General features: G+C 47.2%; 1 protein-coding gene across 1 annotated transcript; it reads right to left on the reverse strand.

Annotated features, from left to right (window-relative positions):
* Positions 1-2,536: 2,536 nt before the first annotated feature.
* Positions 2,537-13,478, reverse strand: LOC139667910 (GATA zinc finger domain-containing protein 14-like). The gene is made up of 14 exons (XM_071547398.1): positions 13,456-13,478; positions 12,364-12,703; positions 11,577-12,129; positions 10,778-10,994; positions 10,173-10,429; positions 10,087-10,090; positions 9,549-9,796; positions 9,237-9,240; positions 7,695-8,218; positions 7,272-7,302; positions 5,883-6,700; positions 5,143-5,146; positions 3,804-3,929; positions 2,537-3,005 (listed from the first exon to the last, which is right to left on the reverse strand). Exons 1-14 carry the CDS (start codon positions 13,476-13,478, stop codon positions 2,537-2,539), a joined length of 3,618 nt encoding a protein of 1,205 aa, XP_071403499.1.
* Between the last annotated feature and the right edge of the window lie 17 nt (positions 13,479-13,495).

Below are 13,495 nucleotides of genomic sequence, written 5' to 3' on the forward strand. Positions count from 1 at the left end.
TGAATCCTCTCAGTTTCTGTAAACAACTGAATAAAGTCCATAAAAGTTCTCTGAGTATTGTACATGTGCGCTGGTCCTTTTTAGGTGCTCAGGGGGTATGCATTATTGGAATATAGAGCAACACTAAAAATGGGCATGCTTGCACATCCAATCTTAAAGCCATCTAGCGTGTCACTGAGGCTAATCCTACGCATACATCCTCATATGTGCAGACACAGCCACATACTCCGCCAGCACTGACGAACTCACAGAGAGGTGATCTCTCCCGAGCAACTAATAGGAGCGAAGGAGAAGTGATATGTTCACTACATATTTTCAACAGCAATATTGTATGCTCTGGTTTTGAAAACCATTGCAGTTTGTTGCTGTCTTTGGTGTTATACCTTGGAGTGTATTTTTTATTGTTGGTTTGTTTGTTTGTCATTGTGGTTGTTTCTTTTACTAAGCTCCATAAACTGTCAAATCAGTTTAATATGATTTATGGTCAGTGCTGGTCAATGTGCAGACAATGTGTTGAAATAATGGATTGATTCCCACTGGTTCCACTCTGTTGAAAATGTATGCAGTCATGGCACTGCAATAGCCTACACTTTAAATATCAGCATCAATGAAATTTCATAAGTTGTTCTGAAATGTGACTGATGATGTTGCGTGAGGTTTTTCTTTCTAGAGATTATGCATGAAATATTAAAGGGGACGAAATATTAAAGTGATGTCGAACTGGATATAACCCCCAAATCAGCAATTCTCTGTTATCTGTTGCTCTGGTAGAGGCGTTTGGAGAATTGCGTTTTTTTTCTCTCTCAAAAAACAGGTCTCAAAATCACACACACTAGCACATTAACAAACAAGGTCGATTCTGACAATATTGGGCGATTGGGAGGAAAGGTGTACATACTGTGAACATATTTGTATTTGTTGGTATAATGATGTGTACCAACTTATTCTTTAAAATGAAAAAAGTTGATCACAAAAAAAAAAGAATCACTTTCTTTATTAATTTGGCATGAGTTTCCTCCAAAATCCGGTCGGAGGAAACTCATGCCAATAGAACAAAGAAAATAGTATTTTTACCAATAATTGTAAATAGGTGAGAGACACATTTTTTTATGTATTGTCAGAATCTGCTTTGTTTGCGTTCATTTATGCGCTATAAGTGTGATTTTGAGACCTGTTCAGCCAAACAATGGCGATAAATGGAGAGAGAAAAAGACACAATTCTCCAATCACCTGTACCGAAGCAACAGATAACAAATAATCGCCGATTTTGGGGTTACATCATGGCCAGGAAGCTACACACCCCAAGGTACTACCAAAGTTCTACATCACTTTAAAGGGACAGTTAATATTGAGAGAACCTGAGGAAGTGGGATAGATATTAAAATATTTTTTAATATATAATTGTGATGTATGGTCAAAAATGTATTCTGGTTTAAATATTATATATATATATATATAGTATTAAACAGTATTTGATAAGTGCATTGAGTTTTTCTCTGAGAACAATACAAAATTCATATCATACTCTACATTTTGTGTCTGCATTTTTGTTTTTGTTGGAAAAGTTTCCTTTGACAGAAATCTGGAGGACCTTTGACAGAAATCTGGAGGACAAATAATTAAAGGTTTCTATAAAAATCCCCAGTTGGTCAGGTACTTGCAAATCACATACTTACCAAACAAGAGAAAAGGTGTCTTGAAAAAGACTGTGAGAACTTGTTTACATGCCATTGAAAAACATGCAATGACAAAAAGTACTATTTTTTTCTTTTTTTGCATGTTTGAACTACCTATGGGTGATTAAATATTGACATTTCAAAAATAAAAATGAATAGCTCTTTTCTCTAAATAATATATAGTTAGTCATATATGACTTATCATCCTATCAATTTTAGAAATGTAGTTGAAGATGACCTAAAAGATGTCATTTATTTATAATTTTAATTGGATTTCGAAAAATGGAAAATATGTCTCAGGGGTTGGTAGATGGGTATAGGGGGTGGAGGTTGAGGAATTCAAAGGTCCTCATGTCTGGCAATGGAATTCATTATTGGGACATCCATAACATACTGTATAACCAATTGCTATTAAAAGGCGTTAACAAAATTAACATATTCATGCAGACTTGTGAATATTCATGTGTCTTATATTAATTCTGCATTAAAATATATATTGGTGAATGGTAATACCAATCTATTAAAGGATTGTAGAAATAATAGGACAAAACATGACAATACAATGACTATGACTTACCATTGTGCTGCTACTGGATGTAGACTGGCTAGGGAGGGTAGTTGTTGGTGCTGCCAATGTACTTGTTGTAAGTGCTGCGGTTGTAGTAGTTGGTGTAAATGTTATAGTTGTTAGAGGAGCTGTTGTTGGAGCTGCTGTTGTAGTTATAGTTTGGGCAGTTGTGGCAGTTGGAGCAGCTGTTGTAGTTGTTGGTGCAGCTGTTGTTGCTGGTGCTACTGTTGTAGTTGTAGTCAGGACAGTAGTGGTGGCTGGAGGAGCTGTTGTACTTGTTGCTACTGATGATCTAGTTGGGGTAGTTGTGATGCTTGGGGATGCTGATATAGTAGTTGGAGCTGCTGTGGTAGTTGTTTGAACTGCTGCAGTTATTGCAGTTGTGATGGTTGGATGAGCTGTTGTTGGAGCTGTAGTTGTAGTTTGAGCAGCTATGGTGGTTGGAACAGCTGTTGTAGTTGTTAGTGCTGCTGTTGTAGTTGTGGGTGATGCAGTTGTAGTTGATGGAGGAGCAGGTGTAGTTGCCGATGCTGCTGTTGTCGTAGTATGGACAGTTGTGATGGCTGGAGGAGCTGATGTAGTTGTTGGTGCTGCTGTTGTAGTTGTAGGTTGGGCAGCTGTGGTCGTTACAGGAGCTGTTGTAATTGTTGGAAGAGCTGTTGTAGTTGCTGGGGCTGCTGTTGTGGTTGTTGCAGGAGCTATTATAGTTGTTGTTGCTGCTGTGATAGTGGTGGGAGGAGCTGTTGTAGTTGTTGGTGCTGCTGTTGTAGTTGTTGGAGCAGCTGTTGTAGTTGTTTGACCAGCTGTTGTGGTGGTTGCAGGAGCTGTTGCAGTTGTTGGTGCCACTGTTGTGGTGGTTGGAGGAGCTGTTGTAGTTGTTGGGGCTGCTGTTGTAGTGGTTGGTGCCGCTGTGGTAGTAGTGGGAGGAGCTGTGGTTGTTGTTGGAGGAGCTGTTGTAGTGATTGGGGTTGCTGTTGTAGTGGTTAGTGCCGCTGTGGTAGTAGTGGGAGGAGCTGTTGTAGTTGTTGGTGCTGCTGTTGTGGTGGTTGGAGGAGCTGTTGTAGTTGTTGTTGCCGCTGTGGTAGTTGTTGGAGGAGCTGTTGTAGTTGTTGGTGCTGCTGTTGTAGTTGTAGGAGCAGCTGTTGTAGTTGTTGGAGCAGCTGTTGTAGTGGTTGGAGGAGCTGTTGTAGTTGTTGGCGCCACTGTTGTGGTGGTTGGAGGAGCTGTTGTAGTTGTTGGTGCTGCTATTGTAGTTGTAGGAGCAGCTGTTGTAGTTGTTGGAGCAGCTGTTGTGGTGGTTGGAGGAGCTGTTGTAGTTGTTGGCGCCACTGTTGTGGTGGTTGGAGGAGCTGTTGTAGTTGTTGGTGCCGCTGTGGTACTTGTTGGAGCAGCTGTTGTAGTTGTTGGAGCAGCTGTTGTGGTGGTTGGAGGAGCTGTTGTAGTTGTTGGTGCCGCTGTGGTAGTTGTTGGAGCAGCTGTTGTAGTTGTTGGAGCAGCTGTTGTGGTGGTTGGAGGAGCAGTTGTCGTTGTTGTCTCCACTATTGTGGTGATTGGAGGACCTGTTGTAGTTGTTGGTGCCACTGTGGTAGTTATTGGGGGAGCTGTCGTAGTTGTTAGGGCTGCTGTTGTAGCTGTTGGTGCTGCTGTGGTAGTTGTTGGAGCAGCTGTTGTAGTTGTTGGAGCAGCTGTTGTGGTGGTTAAAGGAGCTGTTGTAGTTGTTGCCGCTGTGGTAGTTGTTGTAGGAGCTGTTGTAGTTGTTGGGGCTGCTGTTGTAGTGGTTGGTGCCTCTGTGGTAGTAGCGGGAGGAGCTGTTGTAGTTGTTGGTGCTGCTGTTGTAGTCGTTGCAGGAGCTGTTATAGTTGTTAGGGCTGCTGTTGTAGTGGTTGGTGCCTCTGTGGTAGTAGTGGGAGGAGCTGTTGTAGTGGTTGGTGCCTCTGTGGTAGTAGTGGGAGGTGCTGCTGTTGTAGTTGTAGGAGCAGCTGTTGTAGTTGTTGGTGCTGCTGTTGTAGTTGTAGGAGCAGCTGTTGTAGTTGTTGGCGCCACTGTTGTGGTGGTTGGAGGAGCTGTTGTAGTTGTTGGTGCCACTGTGGTAGTTGTTGGAGCAGCTGTTGTAGTTATTGGAGCAGCTGTTGTGGTGGTTGGAGGAGCTGTTGTAGTTGTTGGTGCCGCTGTGGTAGTTGTTGGAGCAGCTGTTGTAGTATTTGGAGCAGCTGTTGTGGTGGTTGGAGGAGCTGTTGTAGTTGTTGGTGCCACTGTGGTAGTTGTTGGGGGAGCTGTCGTAGTTGTTAGGGCTGCTGTTGTAGCTGTTGGTGCTGCTGTGGTAGTTGTTGGAAGAGCTGTGGTTGTTGTTGGAGGAGCTGTTGTAGTTGTTGGGGCTGCTGTTGTAGTGGTTGGTGCCGCTGTGGTAGAAGTGGGAGGTGCTATTGTAGTTGTTGGGGCTGCTGTTGTGGTCGTTGCAGGAGCTGTTGTAGTTATTCTTGCCGCTGTGACAGTTGTTGAAGGAGCTGTTGTAGTTGTTGGTGCCGCTGTGGAAGTTGTTGGAGCAGCTGTTGTAGTTGTTGGAGCAGCTGTTGTGGTGGTTGGAGGAGCTGTTGTAGTTGTTGGTGCCGCTGTGGTAGTTGTTGGAGCAGCTGTTGTGGGGGTTGGAGGAGCAGTTGTCGTTGTGTCTCCACTATTGTGGTGATTGAAGGAGCTGTTGTAGTTATTGTTGCCACTGTGGTAGTTGTTGTAGGAGCTGTTGTAGTTGTTGGGGCTGCTGTTGTAGTGGTTGGTGCCTCTGTGGTAGTAGTGGGAGGAGCTGTTGTAGTTGTTGGTGCTGCTGTTGTTGTTGTAGGAGCAGCTGTTGTAGTTGTTGGAGCAGCTGTTGTGGTGGTTGGAAGAGCTGTTGTGGTTGTTGGCGCCACTGTTGTAGTCGTTGCAGGAGCCGTTATAGTTGTTGTTGCCACTGTGATAGTTGTTACGGCTGTTGTTGTAGTGGTTGTTGCCTCTGTTGTAGTAGTGGGAGGAGCTGTTGTAGTTGTTGGTGCTGCTGTTGTAGTTGTAGGAGCAGCTGTTGTAGTTGTTGGAGCAGCTGTTGTGGTGGTTGGAGGAGCTGTTGTAGTTGTTGGCGCCACTGTTGTGGTGGTTGGAGGAGCTGTTGTAGTTGTTGGTGCCGCTGTGGTAGTTGTTGGAGCAGCTGTTGTAGTTGTTGGAGCAGCTGTTGTGGTGGTTGGAGGAGCTGTTGTAGTTGTTGGTGCCACTGTGGTAGTTGTTGGGGGAGCTGTCGTAGTTGTTAGGGCTGCTGTTGTAGTGGTTGTTGCCTCTGTTGTAGTAGTGGGAGGAGCTGTTGTAGTTGTTGGTGCTGCTGTTGTAGTTGTAGGAGCAGCTGTTGTAGTTGTTGGAGCAGCTGTTGTGGTGGTTGGAGGAGCTGTTGTAGTTGTTGGCGCCACTGTTGTGGTGGTTGGAGGAGCTGTTGTAGTTGTTGGTGCCGCTGTGGTAGTTGTTGGAGCAGCTGTTGTAGTTGTTGGAGCAGCTGTTGTGGTGGTTGGAGGAGCTGTTGTAGTTGTTGGTGCCACTGTGGTAGTTGTTGGGGGAGCTGTCGTAGTTGTTAGGGCTGCTGTTGTAGCTGTTGGTGCTGCTGTGGTAGTTGTTGGAGGAGCTGTGGTTGTTGTTGGAGGAGCTGTTGTAGTTGTTGGGGCTGCTGTTGTAGTGGTTGGTGCCGCTGTGGTAGAAGTGGGAGGTGCTATTGTAGTTGTTGGGGCTGCTGTTATGGTCGTTGCAGGAGCTGTTGTAGTTAATCTTGCCGCTGTGATAGATGTTGGTGCTGATGTTGTAGTTGTTGGAGTAGCTGTTGTAGTTGTTGGAGCAGCTGTTGTGGTGGTTGGAGGAGCTGTTGTAGTTGTTGTTGCCGCTGTGGTAGTTGTTGTAGGAGCTGTTGTAGTTGTTGGGGCTGCTGTTGTAGTGGTTGGTGCCTCTTTGGTAGTAGTGGGATGAACTGTTGTAGTTGTTGGTGCTGCTGTTGTAGTCGTTGCAGGAGCTGTTATAGTTGTTGTTGCCGCTGTGATAGTTGTTGGGGCTGCTGTTTTTGTGGTTGATGCCTCTGTTGTAGTAGTGGGAGGAGCTGTTGTAGTTGTTGGTGCTGCTGTTGTAGTCGTTGCAGGAGCTGTTATAGTTGTTGTTGCCGCTGTGATAGTTGTTGGGGCTGCTGTTGTAGTGGTTGGTGCCTCTGTGGTAGTAGTGGGAGGAGCTATGGTTGTTGTTGGAGGAGCTGTTATAGTTGTTGTTGACGCTGTGATAGTTGTTGGGGCTGCTGTTGTAGTGGTTGGTGCCTCTGTGGTAGTAGTGGGAGGAGCTGTTGTAGTGATTGGGGTTGCTGTTGTAGTGGTTGGTGCCTCTGTGGTAGTAATGGGAGGAGCTGTTGTAGTTGTTGGTGCTGCTGTTCTGGTCGTTGCAGGAGCTGTTGTAGTTGTTGACGCCACTGTTGTGGTGGTTGGAGGAGCTGTTGTAGTTGTTGGTGCCACTGTGGTAGTTGTTGGAGCAGCTGTTGTGGTGGTTGGAGGAGCTGTTGTAGTTGTTGGTGCCGCTGTGGTAGTTGTTGGAGCAGCTGTTGTAGTTGTTGGAGGAGCTGTTGTAGTTGTTGGGGCTGCTGTTGTAGTGGTTGGTGCCTCTGTGGTAGTAGTGGGAGGAGTTGTGGTTGTTGTTGGAGGAGCTGTTGTAGTGATTAGGGTTGCTGTTGTAGTGGTTGGTGCCGCTGTGGTAGTAGTGGGAGGAGCTGTGGTTGTTGTTGGAGGAGCTGTTGTAGTTGTTGGTGCCGCTGTGGTAGTTGTTGGAGCAGCTGTTGTAGTTGTTGGAGGAGCTGTTGTAGTTGTTGGGGCTGCTGTTGTAGTGGTTGGTGCCGCTGTGGTAGTAGTGGGAGGAGCCGTGGTTGTTGTTGGAGGAGCTATTGTAGTGATTAGGGTTGCTGTTGTAGTGGTTGGTGTCGCTGTGGTAGTAGTGGGAGGAGCTGTGGTTGTTGTTGGAGTTGTTGGTGCTGCTGTTCTGGTCGTTGCAGGAGCTGTTGTAGTTGTTGGTGCTGCTGTTCTGGTCGTTGCAGGAGCTGTTGTAGTTATTCTTGCCACTGTGACAGTTGTTGGAGGAGCTGTTGTAGTTGTTGGTGCTGCTGTTGTAGTTGTAGGAGCAGCTGTTGTGGTGGTTGGAGGAGCTGTTGTAGTTGTTGGCGCCACTGTTGTGGTGGTTGGAGGAGCTGTTGTAGTTGTTGGTGCCGCTGTGGTAGTTGTTGGAGCAGCTGTTGTAGTTGTTGGAGCAGCTGTTGTGGTGGTTGGAGGAGCTGTTGTAGTTGTTGGTGCCCTTGTGGTAGTTGTTGGAGCAGCTGTTGTAGTTGTTGGAGCAGCTGTTGTGGTGATTGGAGGAGCTGTTGTAGTTGTTGGTGCCACTGTGGTAGTTGTTGGGGGAGCTGTCGTAGTTGTTAGGGCTGCTGTTGTAGCTGTTGGTGCCGCTGTGGTAGTAGTGGGAGGAGCTGTGGTTGTTGTTGGAGGAGCTGTTATAGTTGTTGTTGCCGCTGTGATAGTTGTTGGGGCTGCTGTTGTAGTGGTTGGAGGAGCTGTTGTAGTTGTTGGGGCTGCTGTTGTAGTGGTTGGTGCCACTGTGGTAGTAGTGGGAGGAGCTGTGGTTGTTGGAGGAGCTGTTGTAGTGATTCGGGTTGCTGTTGTAGTGGTTGGTGCCGCTGTGGTAGTAGTGGGAGGAGCTGTTGTAGTTGTTGGTGCTGCTGTTCTGGCCGTTGCAGGAGCTGTTGTAGTTATTCTTGCCGCTGTGACAGTTGTTGGAGGAGCTGTTGTAATTGTTGGTGCTGCTGTTGTAGTTGTAGGAGCAGCTGTTGTGGTGGTTGGAGGAGCTGTTGTAGTTGTTGGCGCCACTGTTGTGCTGGTTAGAGGAGCTGTTGTAGTTGTTGGTGCCACTGTGGTAGTTGTTGGTGCTGCTGTTGTAGTTGTAGGAGCAGCTGTTGTGGTGGTTGGAGGAGCTGTTGTAGTTGTTGGCGCCACTGTTGTGGTGGTTGGAGGAGCTGTTGTAGTTGTTGGTGCCACTGTGGTAGTTGTTGGAGCAGCTGTTGTAGTTGTTGGAGCAGCTGTTGTGGTGGTTGGAGGAGCTGTTGTAGTTGTTGGCGCCCTTGTGGTAGTTGTTGGAGCAGCTGTTGTAGTTGTTGGAGCAGCTGTTGTGGTGATTGGAGGAGCTGTTGTAGTTGGTGCCACTGTGGTAGTAGTGGGAGGAGCTGTTGTAGTTGTTGGGGCTGCTGTTGTAGTGGTTGGTGTTGTGGAGGTTGGAGGAGCTGTTGTAGTTGTTGGCGCCACTGTTGTGGTGGTTGGAGGAGCTGTTGTAGTTGTTGGTGCCACTGTGGTAGTTGTTGGAGCAGCTGTTGTAGTTGTTGGAGCAGCTGTTGTGGTGGTTGGAGGAGTTGTTGTAGTTGTTGGTGCCCTTGTGGTAGTTGTTGGAGCAGCTGTTGTAGTTGTTGGAGCAGCTGTTGTGGTGATTGGAGGAGCTGTTGTAGTTGTTGGTGCCACTGTGGTAGTAGTGGGAGGAGCTGTTGTAGTTGTTGTGGCTGCTGTTGTAGTGGTTGGTGTTGTGGAGGTTAGAGGAGCTGTTGTAGTTGTTGGCGCCACTGTTGTGGTGGTTGGAGGAGCTGTTGTAGTTGTTGGTGCCACTGTGGTAGTTGTTGGGGGAGCTGTCGTAGTTGTTAGGGCTGCTGTTGTAGCTGTTGGTGCCGCTGTGGTTGTTGTTGGAGGAGCTGTTATAGTTGTTGTTGTTGCCGCTGTGATAGTTGTTGGGGCTGCTGTTGTAGTGGTTGGAGGAGCTGTTGTAGTTGTTGGGGCTGCTGTTGTAGTGGTTGGTGCCGCTGTGGTAGTAGTGGGAGGAGCTGTGATTGTTGTTGGAAGAGCTGTTGTAGTGATTAGGGTTGCTGTTGTAGTGGTTGGTGCCGCTGTGGTAGTAGTGGGAGGAGCTGTTGTAGTTGTTTGTGTTGCTGTTCTGGTCGTTGCAGGAGCTGTTGTAGTTATTCTTGCCGCTGTGACAGTTGTTGGAGGAGCTGTTGTAGTTGTTGGTGCTGCTGTTGTAGTTGTAGGAGCAGCTGTTGTGGTGGTTGGAGGAGCTGTTGTAGTTGTTGGCGCCACTGTTGTGGTGGTTGTAGGAGCTGTTGTAGTTGTTGGTGCCGCTGTGGTAGTTGTTGGTGCTGCTGTTGTAGTTGTAGGAGCAGCTGTTGTGGTGGTTGGAGGAGCTGTTGTAGTTGTTGGCGCCACTGTTGTGGTGGTTGGAGGAGCTGTTGTAGTTGTTGGTGCCGCTGTGGTAGTTGTTGGAGCAGCTGTTGTGGTGGTTGGAGGAGCTGTTGTAGTTGTTGGTGCCCTTGTGGTAGTTATTGGAGCAGCTGTTGTAGTTGTATGAGCAGCTGTTGTGGTGATTGGAGGAGCTGTTGTAGTTGTTGGTGCCACTGTGGTAGTAGTGGGAGGAGCTGTTGTAGTTGTTGGGGCTGCTGTTGTAGTGGTTGGTGTTGTGGAGGTTGGAGGAGCTGTTGTAGTTGTTGGCGCCACTGTTGTGGTGGTTGGAGGAGCTGTTGTAGTTGTTGGTGCCGCTGTGGTAGTTGTTGGAGCAGCTGTTGTAGTTGTTGGAGCAGCTGTTGTTGTGGTTGGAGGATCTGTTGTAGTTGTTGGTGCCCTTGTAGTAGTTGTTGGAGCAGCCGTTGTAGTTGTTGGAGCAGCTGTTGTGGTGATTGGAGGAGCTGTTGTAGTTGTTGGTGCCACTGTGGTAGTAGTGGGAGGAGCTGTTGTAGTTGTTGGGGCTGCTGTTGTAGTGGTTGGTGGAGCTGTCGTAGTTGTTGGCGCCACTGTTGTGGTGGTTGGAGGAGCAGTTGTAGTTGTTGGTGTCACTGTGGTAGTTGTTGGGGGAGCTGTCGTAGTTGTTAGGGCTGCTGTTGTAGTTGTTGGTGCCGCTGTGGTAGTAGTGGGAGGAGCTGTGGTGGTTGTTGTTGGAGGAGCTGTTATAGTTGTTGTTGCCGCTGTGGTAGTTGTCGGAGCATCTGTTGTAGAAGTGGGAGGTGCTATTGTAGTTGTTGGGGCTGCTGTTGTGGTCGTTGCAGGAGCTGTTGTAGTTATTCTTGCCGCTGTGACAGTTGTTGGAGGAGCTGTTGTGGTGGTTGGAGGAGCTGTTGTAGTTGTTGGCGCCACTGTTGTGGTGGTTGGAGGAGCTGTTGTAGTTGTTGGTGCCGCTGTGGTAGTTGTTGGAGCAGCTGTTGTGGTGGTTGGAGGAGCTGTTGTAGTTGTTGGTGCCGCTGTGGTAGTTGTTGGAGCAGCTGTTGTAGTTGTTGGAGCAGCTGTTGTGGTCGTTGGAGGAGCAGTTTTCGTTGTTGTCTCCACTATTGTGGTGATTGGAGGAGCTGTTGTAGTTGTTGGTGCCACTGTGGTAGTTGTTGGGGGAGCTGTTGTAGTTGTTACGGCTGCTGTTGTAGCTGTTGGTGCTGCTGTGGTAATTGTTGGATCAGCTGTTGTAGTTGTTGGAGCAGCTGTTGTGGTGCTTGGAGGAGCTGTTGTAGTTGTTGTTGCCGCTGTGGTAGTTGTTGTAGGAGCTGTTGTAGTTGTTGGGGCTGCTGTTGTAGTGGTTGGTGCCTCTGTGGTAGTAGCGGGAGGAGCTGTTGTAGCTGTTGGTGCTGCTGTTGTAGTCGTTGCAGGAGCTGTTATAGTTGTTGTTGCCGCTGTGATAGTTGTTAGGGCTGCTGTTGTAGTGGTTGGTGCCTCTGTGGTAGTAGTGGGAGTAGCTGTTGTAGTTGTTGGTGCTGCTGTTGTAGTTGTAGGAGCAGCTGTTGTGGTGGTTGGAAGAGCTGTTGTAGTTGTTGGCGCCACTGTTGTGGTGGTTGGAGGAGCTGTTGTAGTTGTTGGAGCAGCTGTTGTGGTTGGAGGAGCTGTTGTAGTTGTTGGTGCCACTGTGGTAGTTGTTGGGGGAGCTGTCGTAGTTGTTAGGGCTGCTGTTGTAGCTGTTGGTGCTGCTGTGGTAGTTGTTGGAGGAGCTGTGGTTGTTGTTGGAGGAGCTGTTGTAGTTGTTGGGGCTGCTGTTGTAGTGGTTGGTGCCACTGTGGTAGAAGTGGGAGGTGCTATTGTAGTTGTTGGGGCTGCTGTTGTGGTCGTTGCAGGAGCTGTTGTAGTTAATCTTGCCGCTGTGATAGATGTTGGTGCTGATGTAGTTGTTGGATCAGCTGTTGTAGTTGTTGGAGCAGCTGTTGTGGTGGTTGGAGGAGCTGTTGTAGTTGTTGTTGCCGCTGTGGTAGTTGTTGTAGGAGCTGTTGTAGTTGTTGGGGCTGCTGTTGTAGTGGTTGGTGCCTCTGTGGTAGTAGTGGGAGGAGCTGTTGTAGTTGTTGGTGCTGCTGTTGTAGTCGTTGCAGGAGCTGTTATAGTTGTTGTTACCGCTGTGGTAGTTGTTGGGGCTGCTGTTGTAGTGGTTGGTGCCTCTGTGGTAGTAATGGGAGCTGTTGTAGTTGTTGGGGCTGCTGTTGTAGTCATTGCAGGAGCTGTTATAGTTGTTGGTGCTGCTGATGTAGTTGTTGGAGGAGCTGTTGTAGTTGTTGGAGCAGCTGTTGTGGTGGTTGGAGGTGCTATTGTAGTTGTTGGTGCCGCTGTGGTAGTGGGAGGAGCCGTCGTAGTTGTTGGGGCTGTTGTTGTAGTTGTTAGTGCTGCTGTGGTAATTGTTGGAGGGGCTGCTGTTGTAGTTGTGGGTGCTGCTATGGTAATTGTTGTAGGAGCTGTGGTTGTTATTTTTGCCACTGTAGTAGTAGTGTGAGGAGCTGTTGATGTGGTTGGTGTCGCTGTGGTGGGAGGTGCTATTGTAGTTGTTGGGGCTGCTGTTGTGGTCGTTGCAGGAGCTGTTGTAGTTATTCTTGCCGCTGTGACAGTTGTTGGAGGAGCTGTTGTAGTTGTTGGTGCTGCTGTTGTAGTTGTAGGAGCAGCTGTTGTAGTTGTTGTTGCAGTTGTTGTGGTGGTTGGAGGAGTTGTTGTAGTTGTTGGCACCACTGTTGTGGTGGTTGGAGGAGCTGTTGTAGTTGTTGGTGCCACTGTGGTAGTTGTAGGAGCAGCTGTTGTAGTTGTTGGGGCAGCTGTTGTAGTTGTTGGCGCCACTGTTGTGGTGGTTGGAGGAGCTGTTGTAGTTGTTGGTGCCACTGTTGTGGTGGTTGGAGGAGATGTCGTATTTGTTGGGGCTGCTGTTGTGGTTGTTAGTGCTGCTGTGGTAGTTGTTGGTGTTGCTGTGGTAGTTGTCGGAGGAGCTGTTGTAGTTGTTGGTGCTCCCATTGTAGTTGTTGGTGCCGCTGTTGTGGTGGTTGGAGGAGCTGTTGTAGTTGTCGGTGCCGATGTTGTAGTTGTTGGGGCTGCTGTTGTAGTTGTAGTTTGGACACCTGTGGTGGTTGGAGGAGCTGTTGTAGTTGTTGCCGCCACTGTTGTGGTGGTTGGAGGAGCTGTTGGTTTTGGTGCCGCTGTGGTAGTTGTTTGTGCTGTTGTGGTAGTTGTTGGAGGAGCTGTTGTAGTTGTTGGTGCTGCTGTTGTGGTCATTGCAGGAGCTGTTGTAGTTATTCTTGCCGCCGTGATAGTTGTTGGAGGAGCTGTTGTAGTTGTTGTTGCTGCTATTGTAGTTGTTGGAGCAGTTGTTGTAGTTGTTGAAGGAGCTGTTGTACTTGTTGGAGGTGCTATTGTAGTTGATGGTGCCACTGTTGTGGTCGTTGCAGGAGCTGTTGTACTTGTTGGTGCTGTTGTTGTAGTTGGTGATCTTGTTGTTGTGATGTCAGCTCCATTAGTTGTGCTCTTGAATGAGATTTAAGTATAAACACAAAAAAGAAAGAAATGTTATCAACAAGACAGGTTCATATGACACAGATATTTCAATCTTTATTGGGATATTGTTTTTTTGTTGGTTTTGTTTTGTTTTGTTTTCTCAACTTTTTCTATCAACCTTTAAAAAAAAGTTATACATTACATCATTTTGTTTTTAATGTCTTTTATTTCTGGCTTTGTTTTTGTTTTTTTAATCTTATTTTGCACTGGTAATGGTTTAACTGGTTTCAATAATAATTAAATAAAATTATAGGGTTATAATTAGATTCATTTAAGTTCATTTTATCTCAATATTAATAGATTTAAAAAATGGTCTTTTAAAACAGTGTATTTAGCAGTTATAATTTTAGTTTGGTTTGAACAAAAATTGTATTCTTACCTTAGTAGAAGATCATTTGACATTGTCACCTCACCTTCCA

The sequence above is a fragment of the Centroberyx affinis genome, unplaced genomic scaffold, assembly GCF_046629955.1.
Source record: "Centroberyx affinis isolate AG114_WGS23_722 - 3 ecotype Tasmania unplaced genomic scaffold, CSIRO-AGI_Caff_v1 ptg005882l_1, whole genome shotgun sequence".
Lineage (NCBI taxonomy): Eukaryota > Metazoa > Chordata > Actinopteri > Beryciformes > Berycidae > Centroberyx > Centroberyx affinis.

Bases quoted from the DNA above. Each gene is read 5' to 3' on its own strand.
- LOC139667910 (XM_071547398.1), bottom strand. From the start codon at position 13,478: ATGTCAAATGATCTTCTACTAAG. The intron at 12,130-12,363 runs GCCAACAACTAC...CACAGCGGCAAG, and splicing joins CCAACCACCACAACAGTGGC to AATAACTACAACAGCTCCTG. The intron at 10,995-11,576 runs GCACCAACCACT...ACTACCACAGAG, and splicing joins CTCCCACTACTACCACAGAG to GCACCAACCACTACAACAGC.